The sequence below is a fragment of the Pseudophryne corroboree genome, chromosome 2, assembly GCF_028390025.1.
Source record: "Pseudophryne corroboree isolate aPseCor3 chromosome 2, aPseCor3.hap2, whole genome shotgun sequence".
Taxonomy (NCBI): Eukaryota; Metazoa; Chordata; class Amphibia; order Anura; family Myobatrachidae; genus Pseudophryne; species Pseudophryne corroboree.
In genome coordinates this window covers 423,483,695-423,505,561 of record NC_086445.1, presented here as the reverse complement: position 1 = coordinate 423,505,561, position 21,867 = coordinate 423,483,695, and the positions used below count along the sequence as shown (strand labels likewise).

At 44.5% G+C, this 21,867-nt stretch overlaps 1 protein-coding gene across 3 annotated transcripts in view; it reads right to left on the bottom strand.

Moving 5' to 3' along the window:
* Positions 1-21,867, bottom strand: part of EGFL6 (EGF like domain multiple 6) — a 475,748-nt gene that overhangs the window by 149,558 nt on the left and 304,323 nt on the right. For all 3 annotated transcript variants that reach the window (XM_063953516.1, XM_063953515.1, XM_063953514.1), the window contains exon 10: positions 16,794-16,889. In XM_063953516.1, the coding sequence (XP_063809586.1) occupies positions 16,794-16,889 (96 nt within the window). The remainder of the gene's footprint in view (positions 1-16,793; positions 16,890-21,867) is intronic.

The following is a 21,867-nucleotide window of genomic DNA, read 5'->3' as shown; positions in this document are numbered from 1 at the left end:
TAATAAAAATATTTAGTATTGTTAGGATACGTGGGATATGTTTAGGAATACATTATAAGAGCTGGACATGTTTGCACCAGCTCCATCATGGTTACTTGATGCTACTTTCAATCTACAGTGGGGATGTTTGGTTTATTGTACTGCTCAGGCATTTTTGCATTAACCCGTTCCTATCTTTGCAGAATTGATGCTTTGTTTTTGTTGTTTTTTTAAACAAAAAAACAAGACAAGGCTATGATACTGGTTTTCATGTCCACATGGACACACACAGATCCTCTATTTACATTTTCGGTGACGAGATTCATGTTATTTAGCTATTTCTCATTTCCGTCATCATATGGTTAATATTCTCTCTTTAAACGATAAAGGCCTGAATTACCCCAACAAGCGCAGATTAGCACATGTGGTTGCTATACAAGAAACCCATTTTATTAATACATCACCGCCCTCGTTTACTAAAAACAAGTTCCCATGCTGCTATATGGCCAATGGTCCCACAAAAAAAGCAGGGGTTGCTGTATTAATTTCTAATATATGTAACTTTACAGTCGATAAACAGGTCTCGAACCAAGAGGTCAGATATATAATTTTAGTTGGGAAACTAGAAGACAAACCTATCACTGCTTTACGCCCCTAACTCCAGACAGACCCACTTTTTAAGGAAGTTTTGTAACATATTACAGAAAAATAGAATAGGATCAGTATTGATTTTTGGTGATTTTAATATGGTCCTCAATCCCACAGTGGATAAATCAACTACCCAGCGGTCTGTCCGTTCCCTCCAGACACGTGATCACTTCCAGTCAGTCAGGCATTTACTTTATGAATATGAACTCTATGATATTTGGAGGGCAAGGAACCCTGTTAGTAAGGATTATACTTTTTTTTCACATGTCCACAGTTCTTTTTTAAGAATAGATCTGGCTCTGTCAGATAAGTGGATGTTACAACAGGTGACAAGGGCTTCTATCCTGCCAGTGGCGTGGTTGGATCATTCAGCTATTTTCTTACGTTGGGAAATTTCTGCGATAAGAATTTCCCCTAGACCTTGGCGCTTAGGCGATTACCTCCTAGAAGATTTAGAAGCAAAACAATCCATTTTAAGTCACGTTCTCTATTTCTAGAAACGAATGACCCATTTGACACGTCTCATTTCACCAACTGGTGCGCCCTTAAGACAGTTATTAGGAGGACTTCCTAACAAGCAGCAGCCCACATTAGTAAGGCATCTCGTATACATCAGGAAGGTCTAGAAAAGAGGCTAGCAGACGTAGAAGACCATTTGAAATCCTCCCTATCTAATAAAACAATCTACCATTACTTCCTTCATGCACGAGAAGAACTAAACAAATTGTTTCTTAGAGAGGTACATAAACATTTATTTAAGTTAACACAAAATTTCTATGTACAAGGAGACAGGGCGGGCCGGATGTTAGCGAGGAAATTAAGGGGGAAACAAGCAAGAGAGCGGGTGAAAGTAATTTCTAATTTAAAATCTATTAAAGTCACAGTCCCTGCTGATATAGCCAATGCTTTTGCTAATTTTCATTCTGCCCTGTATAATTTAAAGGGGGACCCGTCGACTCCGCAGCCTATGCCAGAAGGTATTGAGGCATTTCTAAATGGAATCCAACTCCCCTCAATAACCTCTGAAACCGTCCAGTTGTTAGAGAGACCATGGTCTCACGAAGAAATAGGGCAATTTATTAATTTGCTACCCCTAAACAAAGCTCTGGGCCATACCAACAAATTTTATAAAAGCTTTAAAGATTCTCTGATTCCCACTCTGGCGTTGGTGTTTAATTATGCTTCCGACAGTGGCAAGTTTCTGGCAGAAATGCTGAAAGCTCATATAATAGCCTTTCCTAAACCTGGTAAAAACCCAATACATATGTTTAACTATCACCGGATTGCCCTCCTAAACACGGATATTAAAATATACGCCAAACTTATCGCCAGAATTAGCCCTTTGCTCCTGTCGTTATTACATCACGATCAGGTAGGATTCGTACCAGGTAAACAATCTCTGGACAATGGGGGTAATTCAAAGTTGATCGCAGCAGGAAATTTTTTAGCAGTTGGGCAAAACCATGTGCACTGCAGGGGGGGGGGGGGCAGAGATAACATTTGCAGAGAGAGTTAGGTTTGGGTGGGTTATTTTGTTTCTGTGCAGGGTAAATATTGGCTGCTTTATTTTTACACTGCAATTTAGATTGCAGATTGAACACACCACACCCAAATCTCTCTCTCCCTGCACATGTTATATCTGCCTCCCCTGCAGTGCACATGGTTTTGCCCAATTGCTAACAAACTTGCTGCTGCGATCAACTCAGAATTACCCCCAATATTAGACGGATCATTACTCTGTTGGATGCCTTCTCTGAATTATATACTTTGCTTCTTTTGCTTTCATTGGATGCGGAGAAGGCATCTGACCGGATTCACTGGGGGTATCTTAGGGCGGTTTTATGTAAATTCGGTTTTACAGGTAGATCACTGACCTCTATATTGGCATTGTACTCCAACTCTTCAGCGTGAGTGTTTGTGAATGGGCTGTTGTCAACGATGTTTGAAATGACCAATGGTACCCGCCAAGGATGCCCCCTATCTCCCCTTGTTTTTGCCCTTGCGATCGAGCCTCTTGCAGAAAAGATTAGAACATGTGATTTAATTAAGGGTCCAAAATTATATGGAGGTGTTTATAAAGTTTGCCTGTTTGCAGATAATGTCTTGTTTACGTTGGTAGACCCTCTTATCATTACAGCACCTTCACGTGGTTCTGGATGAATTTTCCAAAATATCTTATTACAAATTGAATAAAACTAAAACCGAGGCCATTCCCATAAATTTTACTCCGAATTTTTTGGACACTTTGAAGGCGCTCTACTCGTTTGACTGGTAGGATAGAAGCCTTAAATATCTGGGTATACAGATCACCCCAAAAGTGTCTGATCTGATTCTAGCCAATTACTCTCCCCTATTAAGAAAATTCTCTCAACTATCTTCAGATTGGATGATGTATCAGGTGTCGTGGATGGGGCGTGTAAAAATTATGTTACTCCCTAAAATATTATACTTGTTTAGAACTATTCCCATCCCCGTTCCTATTCATTTACTAGCAAAGTTCACCTCTGTTCTTACTAAATATGTTTGGTGCGATAAGAAACTGAGATTAGCCAAAAAGACAATGTCGCTTCCGAAGTCTGAAGGAGGCTTGGCTTATCCGGACTTGCACTCATATCAAGCGGCTAGCATTCTCGCCCAAATTGGTGCATGGTTTAACAGGGATGATCCCAAACCATGGGTCTGTCTGGAGAGGGGTATGGTATATCCTCTTCCTTGAACGGATTTGTTATGGCTCCCTGCTAACATGGGCAAATCCTTTACTAATAAATCATTTATTGTGTAAGCCACAAGGAAAGTATGGCTGGAACTGACATCCAAAGTGGATAATATCCCACTTCCATCTTCTGATCTAACTTTAGAGGGGCTAGCACACTCATTCTGGATATGAAGCTAGAGACATGGGTCAATCGGGGAATAGTGTCCTTTAATGAAATTTCAGGAGAAGGCATTCTTTTCCCTTTTACCAAAATACAATCTCAGTTTTCAATATCACACAGGGACTTTTTAAAATTCCTACAGTTAAGACATTGGTGGTCACAGTCTACCCCGTCTCCGCATAAAATTCTCCCTATCCCTATTTATATCCGTGAATTAATTAACTAAATGGTATCATTATATTATCATTCCTCAGACCCTCCAGAAACATCCCTTTCAGGTCAAGTGGAAATTGGATCTTGCGAGTAAGATCATGGACGAGGAGTGGAGTACGGTCTTTCAGTCTTGCTTTCATCTCTCTAAGTGCATGTCTCATATTGAAGCAATTTATAAGCTTATACACAGACTGTATTTCACTTCGGTTCGTCTATATGCAATGAAAGTATGAAACCAGACGTACCCATGCGTAACTGTGGCAATGTGGGAACATTATACCATATCTTTTTGTCTTGCGCACTATTAGCAAACCTATGGATCTCTGTTTTCTTTTATCTCTAGAGTCTTAGGATTCCAAGTAACTCCTTACCCTAAACTCGCTTTGCTCCATATATATTGCGGGGATTTGCCAAATAACGACAGGTACATAATGAGCCATATACTCATTACAACTAAAATACAGATAGAGCATCACTGGCACACATCTTTAATCCCATCAGTGGATGCTATAGAAAATGTGGTTCATTCTCATTGTGAATTTTAAATGGCTGGAGCAGCTTATTATTCCTCTGCCAATTGCCCTCATCTTAAATGGTTTCAGTGGAACTACAGGGCCTTGAAAAAGAGCTAGGGAGGTTCCCCCCACTTAGGCCTCAGATTCAATGTTAATGTATAGTAATCCCTCTATTTTTCTTTTTTCTTTTGGTATTTATCAAATGTACGCTGTGTGTCTCTAGATTACAGGATACTTATTAAAGGAATCTCCAGATGACATATTGAATTGTTAATGTAACCACACTTGAATCTCAATACTATGCTGTATACCTATTTTACTATATGTACTGTCGAAGTCAAAAAAATATTACATAAAGAGAACATACAAACTACACACATTTAAGTCGCTATACTTGCAAATACGCGCAGCGAGCACAGCCATATATGGTAACACACGCATTTACACGGACATGCCACAGAGATGGATTCGACACTTATTTCATACAGTACATAATTATAATAATATCAAGCGCCAGACATCATGATGATTTAAAATTATCTAATGAAGTAATGTCATGAATGTGTATTATTTGAACTAAACAAGATAGACCGGTCATGTTTACTATTAAAACAACCAGCTTAATGTGTAGATTAATTTGATACTTGTTATGAAGTTGTAGGACATTGCAGCGAATAGTTATGATTACATGTATAAAAGCTAAAATCACTTTGTTAGAACAATGAATGTTACAGTGGACAGGGAACTCAGGCCAGCCCTTTGGATGTCTTCAAGGCTGAACAGCATATACAAAGAGAATAGTGACTCATCATGAACCCCTCCCCCAGAAACTAGTTAACACATTTTGCTGGTCACACAGAAAAGTAGTTTTTGTTTTTGGTCTGAGAGTGGCTGTAAGGTTTGAGACGATGATGGAGGTCTTGCATGATTTTACAGAGAGAGAGAGAGAGAGAGTCATATGGAGGGACAAATTTATATGAGAAAGATATGGTAATTGTATCGCTGGCATGTAACTGAAACTGTATGTAATTGTATGTTTTAACTGCTTACTGTGTGAGTGTAACCATGTAACTATAGGTATACTGTACTTTGTAATATATATTGAATCCATATCCTTTTAATAGCAAATATATAATTCAATGAGCTTTGGAACTCAGATAATGTGTAGGTGTATTGTTTTCTCTTATGGGATACAGTGTTTTGCGATGTACAGCGCACTTTTATCGTATATGGTAATAAGAGGTGCAGGCATTTACAATATATATTAGAGCGGGCATTTTAAATATTTGTGAGAAATCAATTTGGCATTCTTAGTACCTATATACCCCTTTCCCCCCTTTTCTTTTTGTATTCCCTCCTTACTATGATGTTGAAATCTTGTAAAACTTCAATATACCGTAAATGCAATATTAAAAAAAAAAAGAAAAAAAAAAGAGAGAGGTGAAGTTTAAGCTTAAAGGAAAGTACCATAAATGGCTTTTGTAGTCCTGACAAAAACGATCTCCAGGGTCTTACAATGGAAGTTGGGATTACTGATAAATTCTCCCCTAGCTACCAATCTTAAAGACATCACGGTATATAGTCATCGACTTGGGGAGAGATGTGTGCTGAGCGAACCACTCAGCACACATCTCTCCCCCTGCTCAGCACAGCGCGATGTGTGCTGAGCGTTGAGCATGCGGGGGGAGACGTGGGGGCCCTCATTTCACCCAGTGGGTGAAATGAGCGAGGTGCTAGATCGAGCCTGCATGCAGGCCAATTTAGCACCAGCGATAGCGATGCACTGGGAAGCGCATCGCTGTCGCTGTGGGGGGTACACACGGACAGATCATGCTTAAATTCTAAGCAATCTAGTCAGATTGCTTAGATTTTAAGCAGCGATCGCTCCGTGAGTACCCCCCTTTAGGTTGTTCTGTGTGTAATATGAGTTTGCAGAATCTATAAACCAAAGTTTTGTTAACTGTTTTGTATAATGTACTGTAATCCTGTTGTATATTGTTAAAAACAATTTGCAATTTTTTTTAAATAATATACTACAGCTGAAATTCAGAGGTGGAGCTGTAATGGCTATATGCTGCACTTACAGCACACTGGTTGTTATTATCTATGGTGAAATTAACTGCAAAATGTCTAATTCTGTAATAAACTCCTCTCTTTATCTAAGTTCGAGTCTCTGCAGTTTGGGGAAATTTGGGCAGCATGCAGTTTAAAAGTAAATTTTTGAAGATGTCAGTTGTCAACACCGCTAACCAGCTGTAGTTTCTGTCAACCCTCGGGGGTATGAGGCATGGGACTCCTCCAATTCTTCTTGATCCGTGAACGATCGGATTGCAATAGAAATCATAATTGTGCATAAAGTTCTTGTTTGCTCAGTTTCTTTTCCTCATTATGGATAGAACAATGTGTAACTTAAGGATAACACTTGAACAGATGTTAAATATATAATTCCCAAAGTAAGTAATTCTGTATGGCTGTACATACAGAATAAAATAAGGGCACTTCCATCTTGTCTAGTGGAAAACTCATTACTTGGCAAAGGAAAGCAAGCGTTCAATTATTTTTATGTTACTTTGAAGGTATTATTCCATTGGAGACTATTTGACATTATTTCATGTTGCCTCTGCAAATAAACCAGTATGTTAGCTCTAAATGCAAACCTGAGTAAATTCTAATAAGAAAACAAACAAACAGAACTATAAACTCCATTTAGACAGGGCCGTCTTTTTGAATGGGCTCAATGGGCCGTTGCCCAAGGTCCCCAGGAGTATAAGGGCCATAGGCTGATAGCTGAGGGTCCCCTTTTTCCAGGGTTCCAGATGTTTGAAAATCAGCCATGAGGAACCGGAGATATCCGACTTCAAAGCAGTGGTCCCTATCCAAGCCTGTTTATTGCTCTTCCCAGCTAGATGTCTTTGGTTTTGTCTGACTTAGAGTTTTTCTGAGGGTATACCCCAAATGCTGGGACTCCCTCCTTTCGGTGGACACTGGCAGCTTGTCTCTACTATGCCCAGGACTTGAGACATCAGCCTTCTGACAGTTGGTCCCTGCTCCAGCTTCACACGGATGGTATTCAGTTTTAAATTTTCATTGGTGAATTGCTCTGGCTTCTGAACTCTGATCCCCAAGTCCCCAGTATCTCCTGAAAGGTGGTATTCTCCAGCTGTTTATCCCATTGAAAGCTAAGAAATCTATTTCAAGGAACAGGAGATATCTGAAGTCAAGCAAGCTGCCCCCCCCCCCCACCGGAATATGATGAATATTAAGCTCACTTCACTATCCACCCCTCCCCTGTGTATTAAACACCCCCTACCACCATGGAAGCCATGTACCGGGGCCACTTCATTCAGCCCAATGCCCCCTTCTACAGTTGTGTTTTCGCTCCCGCCCCATCTCCCACCATCTGTGCAGAAAATTAGTAATTAGAAATTACTGCTACAGGTCCTACATGCTGAGCAGAAGATAAAACACCCCCTACTGCCTGCGGGATATCAAAGCTGCTACTGATAGCATCCCCTATTGCTGGAGGATAGGTGGGGGCCCCAGTGCTGTTAAGACGGCCCTGGATTAGAGGTTCCTCCATTTCAGTACATACTAAAGTAGCAATGCCACAAAGAAATAGCAAGGAAAGTATTATTGAAAGCATTATTATTAGCTGACCTAAAAAACCATTAACTAATTTAGAAAATTTAACTGGAGGGTGTACAGTATCGCTAAAAGTCACTTGCAAGCGTCAGGTCATTGCTAAGCAACCGGACGCAGCCTAACTTCCGCTCCCCAGCTGCCAGCTCCATGGCAACTAGACACTGAACCGGTGTGGCGGTCGGGGTTGCCGGTTAGAGAGACCTGGGGAACGTGGAGCAGGGCAGCTGCACCGGATTATTAGTTAATTTAGAGGCTTGGCTCATCATGTTATTGGCTCCTGGTCCCTTTATAGCTGATTCCTGTCATTCAGTGCTGGTCATAGTTCCTGGTTGCTGCAGTAGCCCTTGTCACTGGGTTCAAAGTCTCAGTTTAAAGGACCTCATCTCCTGTTTGTTTGTTCCCATCTTTGAATAGCATTCCTGTGTCCAGTCTCTATTCAGCACTAGTGTCAGCTAGCAAACTTTTGCAATTGCCTTAGATACACTTCTCTCTTGTACACCTGTGCACAAGTGTTCAGTAGAAGTTATTGCTCCTCCCAGTCTGGAGGCAGCTTTCTGGTTGGGATTCTTTTGTTTATATATTTCCTCAGTCTCCACCTTCTCCTGGTCCATCACTCCCCCCCCCCCTTGCACCTCAATCTCAGCCTTGTCACCATTGTTTGCCTACCCTTTACCTCACTCCTCCCAACTTCTCTCCTGCTTTCGTACTCCTTTCCTCTATTGACATTGACCTAGGTCACTCAGGGTTGAGCTTGTACAACCACCAGCGGCATAAGTCATGACGGCATCCCAGTACCAGTAGGCGCACTCTCCCTTATGGGAAAAGTGGCTGTTATAGGCGAGAAGACCCATTGGTGAGTTCTACGAGTCTCAGCCCTGGGTGTACAAGGGTCACTGTCCAGAAAATCCACGGCAAGCCATCCATTGGAGAGAAGAAGACCCTACGTTTGTAACAGACACAAAGCAGATAGAGCCCAAAGGGGCATTCCAAAGCCTCTCTGCTCTCATGTGACTGTGATTGTCATGGTAGTCCATGTCACTTTGCAAAATTGGAAATAATTAATATTCGTGAGAAGAAACAAATCAAATAAAAATAGTAAATACCAAGATTAGTCTTATAGCCTACTACAGTGATTTCTGAAAAACAAAACAAAAAAACAAACAAAAAACACATAACTATTTAATGGGTTTGCTGCTTTAAAAATGCTTCTTTCTTTAAAGTAAAATGAGTGAAATTGTGACAAAACAAACCACTACTATGTCACTGCAATCTCATTACAGTGTCTCCCTGCTGCTCCGATCCCTTCTTTATCCGCACTCTGTCCTGCCCAGTCCTATTCTCTGCCTGCAGCTATGCCCCACTCTTTCTGCTGCTATTCAACTCAGTCCCCTTCTCTACCTGCTTATCAGTCTCGCTCCATCTCCCCCTGTTCCATTCCACCTCCATACTTACCGGGGGAGCCATTGGGACAGACCCTAGCAGATCAAACTTTAGCAGACCAAAAGCACTAGTGGCTGGAACTTCCAGATCCATTGACGATGCAATTTTCTGATGAGTTTCATCCTTGACAGGACTTTCTCAGAGGGAAATAAGAGAAAAAAAAAAGTCCTGTACAGGACGAAAAGCATCAGCAAGCTGCATCCGCAGTGGACCTGGAATTTCCAGCTGATACTACTTTCATTACACCTCACTTTTGTATGAGATATGCAATTTTGTAAAGTTTTTTTGATCATATGTTACTTTTAATAAATCTACAAAGTTTTAAAACAGTATTATGCTACGAGGTCATCTGCTGAGAAATTATACGGTCCATACTTGGTGAAATAACTTCAATCATTTTCACTTAAGCCCATTTGACCTTATCTTTTGTATGAGTCCTCATATCTTACCTTATATAAAGTTTGATCACATAGAGGTGGAATCAGACAATACAGCACCTTAGGGGCACATCTTGTCATATAATGTGTATATATATATATATATATATATATATATATATTTCTCTAACGTCCTAGTGGATGCTGGGGACTCCGTAAGGACCATGGGAATAGACAGGCTCCGCAGGAGACATGGGCACTTTAAGAAAGAATTTAGATTCTGGTGTGCTCTGGCTCCTCCATCTATGTCCCTCCTCCAGGACTCAGTTTGAATCTGTGTCCGGACGAGCTGGGTGCTGTTCAGTGAGCTCTCCTGAGCATGCTGTGAGAAAGTATTTTGTTAGGTTTTTTATTTTCAGGGAGCTCTGCTGGCAACAGACTCCCTGCATCGTGGGACAGAGGGGAGAGAAGCAGCCCTACTCTCTGAAGCTAGGTCCTGCTTCTTAGGCTACTGGACACCATTAGCTCCAGAGGGATCGTACACAGGATCTGACCCTCGTCGTCCGATCCCAGAGCCGCGCCGCCGTCCCCCTCGCAGAGCCGGAAGACAGAAGACGGGTGATTTCTTCACTGAGGTAACGCACAGCACTGCAGCTGTGCGCCATTGCTCCCACACACCTCACATACTCCGGTCACTGTAAGGGTGCAGGGCGCAGGGGGGGGGGGGCACCCTGGGCAGCATATGGACCTCTTTTGGCAAAAGTACACATATACACAGTTGGGCACTGTATATATGTATGAGCCCCCGCCAAGAAAATTTATATTTAAGCGGGACAGAAGCCCGCCGTCGAGGGGGCGGGGCTTCTTCCTCAGCACTCACCTGCGCCATTTTTTCTCCACAGCTCCGCTGAGAGGAAGCTCCCCAGGCTCTCCCCTTCAGATACACGGTAGAAAAGGGTAAAAAGAGAGGGGGGGCACATAATTAGGCGCAAAAATCAATATAAACAGCAGCTACTGGGTTAACATTAAGTTACTGTGTTATTCCTGGGTTTATAGCACTGGGGTGTGTGCTGGCATACTCTCTCTCTGTCTCTCCAAAGGGCCTTGTGGGGGAATTGTCTTCAGATGAGCATTCCCTGAGTGTGTGGTGTGTCGGTACGTGTGTGTCGACATGTCTGAGGTAAAAGGCTCCCCTGAGGAGGTGATGGAGCAAATGTGTGTGTGAGTGGTGTCTCCGTCGACAACGCCGACACCTGTTTGGATATGTGAAATTAAGTGCTAAGGAAAATTTATTGCACAAAAGATTAGAGAACAGACAGGGAATCTACCCATGTCTGTCCCTATGTCGCAGAGACCTTCAGAGTCTCTCAATGCTCACTATCCAAAATAATAGACACTGATATCGACACGGAGTGTGACTCCAGTGTTGACTACGATAATGCAAAGTTACAGCCAAAATGGCAGGAAAGTATTCAATATATGATATTGTAATAAAAAAATGTTTTGCATATCACTGATGACTCATCTGTCCCTGACACAAGGGTACACATGTTTAAGGGGAAGAAAGCTGAGGTAAATGTCCTTCCTCTCATGAAGAAAAAGAGCGGGAATCTCCAGACAAGAGACTGCAGTTTCCCACAAAGAATTCTCAGGCAGTATCCTTTCCCTATTAGGGCCAGGCAGTGCCGTAACTAGGCATTTTAGCGCTGTGTGCAAGAACTGACATTGGCGCCCCCCCCGTACAAGATAGGCGCAGTGCGCGCCGTAGGCGCGCGAAAAATATATAGGGGCGTGGCTTCACGGGAAGGGGCGTGGCAACAAAATAATAGCAATTCACACTACGGTGCACAGTAGTCTCCATTATTCAAATTACGCTGCACAGTAGCGCCACTACACCAGGTAGAGCCCCTTTTATACATTACAATAGACAGCGTCCCCCTTTTTACACATTGCGGCAGCCAGTCCCCCTTTTTACACATTGCGGCAGCCAGTCCCCCTTTTTACACATTGCGGCAGCCAGGACCCCTTTTTACACATTACGGCAGCCAGTCCCCCTTTTTACACATTGCGGCAGCCAGTCCCACTTTTTACACATTGCGGCAGCCAGGACCCCTTTTTACACATTACGGCAGCCAGTCCCCCTTTTTACACATTGCGGCAGCCAGTCCCCCTTTTTACACATTGCGGCAGCCAGGACCCCTTTTTACACATTGCGGCAGCCAGTCCCCCTTTTTACACATTGCGGCAGCCAGGACCCCTTTTTACACATTGCGGCAGCCAGGACCACTTTTTACACATTGCGGCAGACGGGACCCCTTTTTACGCATTGCGGCAGATGGGACCCCTTTTTACACATTGCAGGAGAGAGAGAGAGAGAGAGAGAGAGAGAGAGTGAGATATACTTACCTTCTCCCCGCTGACAGGCTCCTCGTGCAGCTTCCTCTCCGTGCAGTGTGAAGTCAGTTGAGAAGGAGGAGGAGGAGCAGAGAGCCGCAGCAGCGCTATTTGATTGGTAGTAAGCGCTGCTGCAGCATCCCCCTCTCCTTCTGTATTGGCTGCCTGGCGCTGCTGTGGATGCTGGGATGCATCCACAGCAGCGCCAGGCAGCCAATACAGAAGGAGAGGGGGATGCTGCAGCAGCGCTTACTACCAATCAAATAGCGCTGCTGCGGCTCTCTGCTCCCCCTCCCTCCTCCTCCGCTGCCCGGCGCTCCTGTCTTCTCTCCTCCAGCGCGGCGCACGGCGCAGTCACAGAGGCGGCATGTAATGAGTCAATTTGACTCATTACATGCCGCTGGCCGTGCGCCCCCAGGGCAACTGCGCTGTGTGCCAAGCCCCCTTGGCACACACGTAGTTACGGCCCTGGGGCCAGGATACGATTGGAATCTTCCCCTAGGGTGTCACGTTTGCCCAAAAGGTAGCGCTGACTTAACAGCTATCCTCAGGGATCCTGCAGATAGCATGCAGTAAAAGTACTTTGAAGTCCATTTACACACTTTCTGGTACACTACTCAGACCGGTGATTGTGTCGGCATGGCTTTATAGCGCTGTAGCAGCGTGGTCAGATACCTTATCAGCAGAGATTGAGACCCTAGTATGTATATATATATATATATATATATGTATATATATATATATAGATATATATAAAAGATGCTGTCTTAGCTATATATATAAAACATGGCCAAAGAGACATTAGTCTACTGGGTTCTAGAGTCAACGCTATGTCGATTTCTGCTTGACGTGTCCTGTGGAACATGCAATGGACAGGTGATGCAGACTTAAGAGGCATATGGAAGGTTTACCTTACAAGGCTGAGGATTGTGTGGAGAAGGGATCTCGGACCTGGTCTCCACAGCTATAGCTGGTAATTCTGATATTTTGCCTTATATTCCAGCACAGCCTAGGAAAGCACGACATTATCAAATGCAGTCCTTTCGATCACAAAGAAACAAGAAAGTCCGAGGTGCGTCCTTTCTTGCCAGAGGCAGGGGCAGAGGAAAGAAGCTGCACAACACAGCTAGTTCCCAGGAACAGAAGTCCTCTCCGGCCTCTACAAAATCCACCGCATGTCGCTGGGGCTCCACAGGCGGAGCTAGGCCTGGCGGGGGCACGTCTTCGAAATTTCAGCCACAAGTGGGTTCACTCCCTGTTGGATCCCTGGGCAATAGATATTGTGTCTCAGGGATACAAGCTGGACTTCGAGGAGATGCCCCCTCACTGACGGCCCTGCCGGCTTCCCCCCACGAGAGGGAAATAGTGTTAACTGCAATTCACAAATTGTATCTTCCACAGGTGGTGGTCAAGGTTCCCCTCCTTCAACAAGGAGGGGGTTATTATTCGACCATGGTGTAGTCCCAAAACCGGACGGTTCGGTCAGACCCATATTGAATTTAAAATCCCTGAACATATACTTGAAAAGGTTCAAGTTCAGGATGGAATCGCTGAGAGCGGTCGTCGCAAGCCTGGAAGGGGGGGATTTTATGGTGTCTCTGGACATAAAGGATGCATACCTTCATGTCCCTATTTATCTACCTCATCAGGCGTACCTCAGATTTGTGGTACAGGATTGTCATTACCAATTTCAGACGTTGCCGTTTGGTCTCTCAACGGCACCGAGAATATTTACCAAGGTAATGGCGGAAATGATGGTACTCCTGCGGAAGCAAGGAGTCGCAATTATCCCATAATTGGACGATCTCCTCATTAAAGCGGGATCAAGAGAGAAGTTGCTGATCAGCGTAGCACTTTCTCTGGAAGTGTAACGGCAACATGGCTGGATTCTAAATATTCCCAAGTCGCAGTTGGTTCCTACGGCTCGTCTGCCTTTCCTAGGCATGATTCTAGACACAGACCAGAAAAGGGTTTATTTCCCGATAGAGAGAGCTCAGGAGCTCATGACAATGGTCAGGAACCTATTAAAACCAAAACAGGTGTCAGTGCATCACTGCACTCGAGTCCTGGGAAGGATGGTGGCATCATACGAGGCCATTCCCTTCGGCAGGTTCCATGCGAGGACCTTTCAATGGGACTTACTGGACAAGTGGTCCGGATCACATCTTCAGATGTATCGGTTAATCACCCTATCCCCCAGGGCCAGGGTGTCTCTCCTGTGGTGGCTGCAGAATGCTCACCTTCTCGAGGGCCGCAGATTCGGCATTCAGGACTGGGTCCTGGTGACCACGGATGCAAGCCTCCGAGGGTAGGGAGCAGTCACACAGGGAAGAAATTTCCAAGGTCTGTGGTCAAGTTAGGAGACTTGCCTTCACATCAACATCCTGGAACTAAGGGCCGTATACAACGCCCTACGTCAAGCGGAGACCCTGCTTCGCGACCAACCGGTTCTGATTCAGTCAGATACCATCACCGCAGTGGCTCATGTAAACCGACAAGGCAGGACAAGGAGCAGGGTAGCGATGGTGGAAGCCACCAGAATTCTTCGCTGGGCGGAAAATCACGTAAGCGCACTGTCAGCAGTGTTCATCCCGGGAGTGGACAACTGGGAAGCAAACTTCCTCAGCAGACACGACCTCCATCCGGGAGAGTGGGGACTTCATCAGGAAGTCTTCGCACAGATGAGGGCATCACGCCTCAACAAAAAACTACAGAGGTATTGTGCCAGGTCAAGAGACCCTCAGGCGATAGCTGTAGACGCCCTGGTGACACCGTGGGTGTTCCAGTCGGTCTATGTATTTCCTCCTCTTCCTCTCATACCCAAGGTGCTGAGAATAATAAGAAAAAGAGGAGTGAGAACGATACTCATTGTTCCAGATTGGTCACGAAGGGCCGTGGCCTCTTCCTCTAAGACAGGACTTGTTGCAACAGGGGCCCTATCTGTTCCAAGACTTACCGCGGCTGCGTTTGACGGCATGGCGGTTGAACGCCGGATCCTAGCAGAGAAAGGCATTCCGTATGAGGTCATTCCTACGCTGATAAAGGCTAGGAAGGACGTGACAGCTCAACATTATCACCGTATATGGTGAAAATATGTTGCTTGGTGTGAGGCCAGGAATGCCCCTACAGAGGAATTCCAGCTGGGCCATTTCCTTCACTTCCTACGGTCAGGAGTGAATTTGGGCCTAAAATTGGGGTCCATTAAGGTCCAGATTTCGGACCTATCCATTTTCTTTCAAAAGGAGTTGACTTCTCTACCTGAAGTTCAGACGTTTGTAAAGGGAGTGCTGCATATTCAGCCCCCTTTTGTGCCTCCAGTGGCACCTTGGGATCTTAACGTGGTGTTGAGTTTCCTGAAATCCCACTGGTTTGAACCACTCAAAACGGTGGAGTTGAAATATCTCACGTGGAAGGTGGTCATGCTATTAGCCTTGGCTTCGGCTAGGCGTGTGTCGGAGTTGGCGGCTTTGTCACATAAAAGCCCCTATCTGGTTTTCCATGCGGATAGAGCAGAATTGCGGACCCGTCCACAATTTCTGCCGAAAGTGGTTTCATCCTTTCATATAAACCAACCGATTGTGGTGCCTGTGGCTACTACGGACTTGGAGGATTCCGAGTTGCTTGATGTAGTGAGGGCTTTGAAGGTTTATGTAGCCAGAACGGCTAGGGTCAGGAAAACAGAGTCTTTGTTTATCCTGTATGCTTCCAATAAGCTTGGTGCTCCTGCTTCAAAGCAGACTATTGCTCGCTGGATCTGTAACACGATTCAGCAGGCTCATTCGGCGGCTGGATTGCCGCTGCCAAGATCAGTTAAGGCCCATTCCATTAGGAAGGTGGGCTCTTCTTGGGCGGCTGCCCGAAGGGTCTCGGCATTACAACTTTGCCGAGCGGCTACTTGGTCAGGTTCAAACACTTTTGCAAAGTTCTACAAGTTTGATACCCTGGCCGAGGAGGACCTTGTGTTTGCTCAATCGGTGCTGCAGAGTCATCCGCACTCTCCCGCCCGTTTGGGAGCTTTGGTATAATCCCCATGGTCCTTACGGAGTCCCCAGCATCTACTAGGACGTTAGAGAAAATAAGATTTTACTTACCGGTAAATCTATTTCTCGTAGTCCGTAGTGGATGCTGGGCGCCCGTCCCAAGTGCGGACTTCTTCTGCAATGCTTGTATATAGTTATTGCTTAAATAAGGGTTATGTTATGGTTGCATCAGGGTTGACCTGTTGCTCTGTTGTTGTTCATACTGTTGACTGGGTATGTTTATCTCAAGTTATTTGGTGTGGCTGGTATGAATCTTGCCCTGGATTACCAAAATCCTTTCCTTGTACTGTCAGCTCTTCCGGGCACAGTTTCTCTAACTGAGGTCTGGAGGAGGGACATAGAGGGAGGAGCCAGAGCACACCAGAATCTAAATTCTTTCTTAAAGTGCACATGTCTCCTGCGGAGCCCGTCTATTCCCATGCATCCACTACGGACTACGAGAAATAGATTTACCGGTAAGTAAAATCTTATTATTTAAAATAATAAATGCAAAAAAAAATGAACACAGAAACTGATAATAACAATAGCCCGGCATACATAACCGATACATTGCAATGGATAGATAAATAAATGTTACAGCAATATAAAAAAAATAACTGAATAGCTACTGTAGTTACCTTTTCCAATCTGCTCACAGTACTTCCTAAGTGCTGTACAACTTTCACTTACCATGACTCCGATCTGTATGTTTCCAATCAAAGTCATCTTCAGTTTCCTGCTTCCAGTCACAGGATCCACGATCAAAGCTGCAATCTATAGTGACCTCTGAACATATGGAAAAATCAAAGGAAAGATCATACTGTAATATGTTTCTATTTCAGAACAAAAAATAATGACCATACAGCTATTTAGAAAAGCATTAGTAATTCTGCATATTAACATCCTTCACTGCAAGACAACACTGGAATGTGATTTACCACACGGGTCTGGGACTGAGGGTCGACAGCAAAACGGTCGACACACCTTAGGTCGACGCCAATTGGGCGACACACCTTAGGTCGACATGGACAAAAGGTCGACAGGAACAATGTCGACATGGAAAAAGGTCGACATGAGTTTTTGATGTTTTTTTGGTGTCGTTTTCTTCGTAGAGTGACCGGGAACCCCAATTAGTGCACCGCGTCCCCTCGCATGGCTCGCTTCGCTCGCCATGCTTCGGGCATGGTGCCTTCGCTCCACTACCGCTTCGCTCGGCACAGATTACCGTTCCAATCGTAGTCCACGTGGATCGTTAAGTATGAAAAGGTTCAAAAAAAGAAAAAAATTGTGAAAAACTCAGGTCGACCTTTTTCCATGTCGACCTTGTTCATGTCGACCTTTGTGTACATGTCGACCTAAGGTGTGTCGACCAATTGGCGTCGACCTAAGATGTGTCGACCTTTTTGCTGTCGACCTGGAGTCCGGATACCTTACCACACACCCTTCACCCATATACTGTAATTATACTTACCCCTTTGGAGTTCTGGTGCTGCAGTCAAAAATCACCAGTAAAATGGTGCAGTGGCCATTTTCCAGCGATTTGCCCATGTGCAATAGAGATATCCCTCGGGATCAAGGCGCAGACGCCATGTTCTCTGAGGCCTGCACAGGCACAGTAAACTCTAGCACAAAGGGGGTAATTCTGAGTTGATTGCAGCAGCAAGTTTGTTAGCAATTGGGCAAAACCATGGCCCTCATTCCGAGTCGTTCGCTCGGTAATTTTCTTCGCATCGCAGCGTTTTTCTGCTTAGTACGCATGCGCAATGTTCGCACTGCGACTGCGCCAAGTAATTTTGCTATGAAGATAGTTTTTTTACTCACGGCTTTTTCTTCGCTCCGGCGATCGTAGTGTGATTGACAGGAAATGGGTGTTACTGGGCGGAAACACAGCGTTTTATGGGCGTGTGGATAAAAACGCTACCGTTTCCGGAAAAAACGCGGGAGTGGCTGGAGAAACGGAGGAGTGTCTGGCCGAACGCTGGGTGTGTTTATGACGTCAAACCAGGAACGACAAGCAGTGAACTGATCGCAGATGCCGAGTAAGTCTGAAGCTACTCTGAAACTGCTAAGTAGTTTGTAATCGCAATATTGCGAATACATCGTTCGCAATTTTAAGAAGCTAAGATTCACTCCCAGTAGGCGGCGGCTTAGCGTGTGTAACTCTGCTAAAATCGCCTTGCGAGCGAACAACTCGGAATGAGGGCCCATGTGCACTGCAGGGGGAGCAGATATAACATTTGCAGAGAGAGTTAGATTTGGGTGGGTGATTTTGTGTCTGTGCAGGATAAATAGTGGCTGCTTTATTTTTACACTGCAAGTGCACTGCAGGGGGACAGATATAACATGTGCATTGAAAGTTAGACTTGGATATGGTGTATTGAAACTGAAATCTAACTTGCAGTGTAAAAATAAAGCAGCCAGTATTTACCCTGCACAGAAACAAAATAACCCACCCAAATCTAACTCTCTCTGCAAATGTTATATCTGCCCCCCCTTCAGTGCACATGGGCCCTCATTCCGAGTTGTTCGCTCGCAAGCTGCTTTTAGCAGCATTGCACACGCTAAACCGCCGCCTACTGGGAGTGAACTTACCTTAGCAAAATTGCGAACGAAAGATTCTCAAAATTGCGAATAGAAATTTCTAAGCAGTTTCTGAGTAGCTCGACACTTACTCTGCCACTGCGATCAGTTCAGTCAGTTTCGTTCCTGGTTTGACGTCACAAACACACCCAGCGTACGCCCAGACACTCCCCCGTTTCTCCAGCCACTCCCGCGTTTTTCCCAGAAACGGCAGCGTTTTTTCACACACTCCCAGAAAACGGCCAGTTTCCGCCCAGAAACACCCACTTCCTGTCAATCACACAACGAACACCAGAACGTAGAAAAAACCTCGTAATGCCGTGAGTAAAATACCAAACTTCTTAGCAAATTTACTTGGCGCAGCCGCAGTGCGAACATTGCGCATGCGCAGTTTGCAGAAAATCGATGCGATGCGATGAAAAAGAACGAGCGAACAACTCGGAATGAGGGCCATGGTTTTGCCCAACTGCTAACAAACTTGCTGCTGCGATCAACTCAGAATTACCCCCATGGTTTTGCCCAACTGCTAACATATTTGCTGCTGCGATCAACTCAGAATTAGGCCCAAAGCCAGAGGTTGCTGCACTGCCAGAGAGGAGGAGGCTCGCACAGAGACTGCACAAGGGGGTTCTCCTCTCCAAAAATCCTCATGGCCATATGTATTCAAAGAAAGTGTATTTTTCCAAACAGTCTGGATTTTTTTTTTCTTAGATATTGAGATATTTTTGGAAGTGTAGTCCATTTAATATAGAACAAACATAAGCATTCAACATAAGAACAATATATGCATTTGGAAATCCAAAACAACAGAGAAGTAATGGTAACATAATAACTTAATAAATACTATAAATTTAATATTGGGCAAATATGATTAAATCATTAACTATTTTTACATACTGTAAATATATAATTATTAAAAAGGAAATACAGGTTGAGTATCCCTTATCCAAAATGCTTGGGACCAGCAGTATTTTGGATATCGGATTTTTCCGTATTTTGGAATAACTGCATACCATAATGAGATATCATGGTGATGGGACTCAAGAATGCATTTATGTTTCATATACAACTAATACACACAGCCTGAAGGTCATTTTAGCCAATATTTTTTATAACTTTGTGCATTAAACAAAGTGTGTGTACATTCACACAATTCATTTATGTTTCATATACACCTTATGCACACATCCTGAAGGTCATTTAATACAATATTTTGAATAACTTTGTGTATTAAACAAAGTTTGTGTACATTGAGCCATCAGAAAACAAAGGTTTCACTATCTCACTCTCACTCAAAAAATTCTGTATTTCGGAATATTCCGTATTTCAGAATATTTGGATATGGGATACTCAACCTGTAATATGTTTTAGACAGTTTAGAATGAAAAAAAAACAAATATCAATAGCTTATACAAAAAAAAAATAGACAAGGTCTAAAAAAACGGAGAGTGAAAAGAAGGAGGGGGGTAGAAAAAACGGGAATGGGCAATATGGAAGATGGGGGAAGATCACTACCACGGAGAAGCAGGTAGGGACATCGACAAGATGTATTAACATCTTGTCTGCCGAAGCGTGGTTCCCCCCTTTGGCGATGTCCCCCGAGCACACAGCGCATCCACTAAGTGATAAAGCGCTGTGTCTCCCTGTCCCAGCCAGCTTCAGTGCACCTGCGCGGAATCTCGCTACTCACACAAGATCTCCTGCGCACTCCAGAGCCGACACCCGCAACAGCCAGGAACAACTCTGTCCCTGATGTGGTCTATAGGCATCGCCACCTGCAGCTGTCGAAATCGGCAGGTGTTGTAATGGTCATCGATGCTGACCGTTCATACATTGCCCTCACATATTGGCCTGCTATCTTATAGAGAGCAGCGCCGATATGGACAGGGGCGCACTGCAGCTTTCTTACATGGGGGAGAAGTGATATAGCCCACATAACGTGTGCTGATGCCGCTTCTCCCACATATCGCACCTTCATACATTTACCCACTAGTTTACAATGGCAGTCTGTGTGCTGATCAAAGCTATTGGGTCTGCAGATATGCATACAGGATAGCAATGTAACTAAGTATGTGTTATAGCTAAACAGCAGTATTTGGAAAATAGCTTTAATAAGGGAACAGTGCTTAGTATGGAGATCAGTCATATATAAATGTATGAAATAATGAGCACAATATCTTACAGAAATGACTAAACTGCAGTAAAAATGATATGCACACATCAGTAAGTCAGAACAGTGCTTGCTCAGTATTGCCCTTGGCTGACACTGTAGTGCTTATACATGATTTTGCAAAGGTGCATGCATAGAGCTCAAATAAACAGAACCTTGACAAGAGGCCTGGACCTGAAGCATACATTTCTAAAGCTGATGATCTTTTTATTGATTCCCAGCAACATATTTGACATCCATGGACTGTGTATGATGTGACAGTGACTAGTCTGGGGTAAGCATGATTGCGGTCCTAAGGGGCCTATTTATCCCCATCCGCATCCAGGATACGGATGACAGGTGATAAAATCGCCCAAACTTGCACTGCGATAATTGATTACATCGCAGGAATGTATCAACTATCGCATGCAGGGACAGAGCTTGCGGTCAAGCTCTGTCCCTGCGATGACACTCCGCAGCACAATCGGGGTATTTTTTCGTAAAAAAATACCTCAATGTCCTGCTGTACATGTGTTGCCCCCGCCGACACCACCGCTGCCGCCCGGTCGACACCCCCCTCTGTCGTGACTACCGCTGTGAGCCACAGATTCCCTTCCCCAGCAGGTCAATATACCTACCAGTCCATGGACTCGGTCCGCACTGCTGGGCACCGGATCCTGTGTGCTGCGGTGACCGCTGGTGCTGTAAAGTGCACTGCTGATTTGCAGCGTCACTTTACTGCATCGGGGTCACAGCGCAGCATATGGGGGACCTGGCGCCCGACAGGGCTCACCGAAGCAGTGGACACCGACTTCCTGGACAGGTGAGTATGATTTTTTTGTTTTTAGTTTTTTTTAACACTTTGATCAGCTTGTGTGTCCATCGGACACACATAGCTGATCACTGGAGCTGTGGACACCGACACAGTGCTGCCCTGTGATCTCGCTCTGAGCTGGTGAGATTATCACAGGGCACACTGCGGTATTTTTTCACATTTTGGTTTTTTTTTGTAAATTTGGCCACATCGCATTTCCC